The sequence below is a fragment of the Glossina fuscipes genome, unplaced genomic scaffold (genome assembly GCF_014805625.2).
Source record: "Glossina fuscipes isolate IAEA_lab_2018 unplaced genomic scaffold, Yale_Gfus_2 0, whole genome shotgun sequence".
NCBI classification, from domain to species: domain Eukaryota; kingdom Metazoa; phylum Arthropoda; class Insecta; order Diptera; family Glossinidae; genus Glossina; species Glossina fuscipes.
In genome coordinates, this window is record NW_023998414.1 from 10,319,285 (window position 1) to 10,320,640 (window position 1,356).

The 1,356-nt window shown below is 28.1% G+C and overlaps 1 protein-coding gene across 1 annotated transcript; it reads right to left on the reverse strand.

Annotated features, from left to right (window-relative positions):
• Nucleotides 1-349: 349 nt before the first annotated feature.
• Nucleotides 350-1,120, reverse strand: LOC119638679. Its single transcript, XM_038035621.1, has 2 exons — nucleotides 989-1,120; nucleotides 350-882 (listed from the first exon to the last, which is right to left on the reverse strand). Exons 1-2 carry the CDS (start codon nucleotides 1,030-1,032, stop codon nucleotides 429-431), a joined length of 498 nt encoding a protein of 165 aa, XP_037891549.1. The 5' UTR covers nucleotides 1,033-1,120; the 3' UTR covers nucleotides 350-428.
• Nucleotides 1,121-1,356: the final 236 nt, after the last annotated feature.

Sequence of the window (1,356 nt, forward strand, 5' to 3'; positions counted from 1 at the left end):
ATGGGCGTAATAGCAACATAAGAATTACGTATGCATGCCATGTGTTCTCTTATTAGAAAGAAAGTTAAAGTTTTCTGAACCGAATTTGAACATAATCTGATCAATAAAGAAATACTGTATAAAAATTTTAAACATAAAACGTCAACATATGTTAAATAACAGAGAGATTTTTTTTTTTTTTTTTTGAAAAGATATTGCAAAAGTAAATTTTTCTCCATTTCTCAGTGACACACATAGCCGGTGCGCGATGGTGTCTTCTCTCTAGATATAAAGTATAATTACGAAATTGCGCTCATAAAATTATTGTATATTATCAGCAATAAAACGACAAATTTTTTAAATATTTAAACTTTTTTTTTTTTTATTTAACGAAAACACAATAAAACTTATTACAAAATATTTTTTAATTTTTAATATACGGTTTCCATTTAATTGCTAACTGCCGACTTAGCATTTAATTCAGTGATATTAACACCTAACTCTTTGAGACGTTTCTCAATATCTTTAGTATCTAAGCCATGTTCTTTATTATATTTATAATTCATTGTTAATTGTACCTCCTCTAAGCCTTTAACATGTTGAAAGAGATCACCATCTAATTTCTGATCAATATCGCTTTCCTCTCGAAATACACAAAAATACAATAGAAAAATTGCCAAACTGCCTGAAATAACATAAGGTTGATACCAAAGATACTCATCGGCACCACCGCTACGTGTAGCCTTCGCACGCCAAACAGATGCGTGGCTACCAAAAAATGGTATAGGCTCCTCAATAGCTTCTGCTTCTGTTGATTTCCTAGTACTTTTTGTTGATTTCCACGCTCTTGAATATGTGAGTAAAGAAGTGTTCTTCGATTCCAAAAAACAAATATTTTTCAAACTTGTATTGCACAAAAAAAAAAAAAAAAAAAAAAAAAACAAAAGAAAACAGAATTGCAATAAAATTAATATAATTGCGAAGGAAATGAAAAATTGATTTTATTTACCTTAACGTATTAGGATATTTAATTAAGCACAATCTATTCATCATTGTGAAATTATTAAATTATATGAAAAATTCGTCTAATGCTAACCAATACAGCACCAGCTGTTGACTTGCAATCAAGCAACAACATATGTTTCTCTTCATAAATAGGATTGCCGTATTGGCTAATAAAAGTTGTAATAACAAAATCGCAAACTATTAGAGGAGAAACTTTATTTTTATTTCAATCGAATTGAAAACTTTAATTTATAATATAATTTATAAATTTCGACAATATTTAAATATTAAAAATATTTCCGTTTTTTTTGCTTATTTCGAGAATAAAAAGCAAGCTAACGGCAACTCTGCACAACAAATCATTTGCTTTTA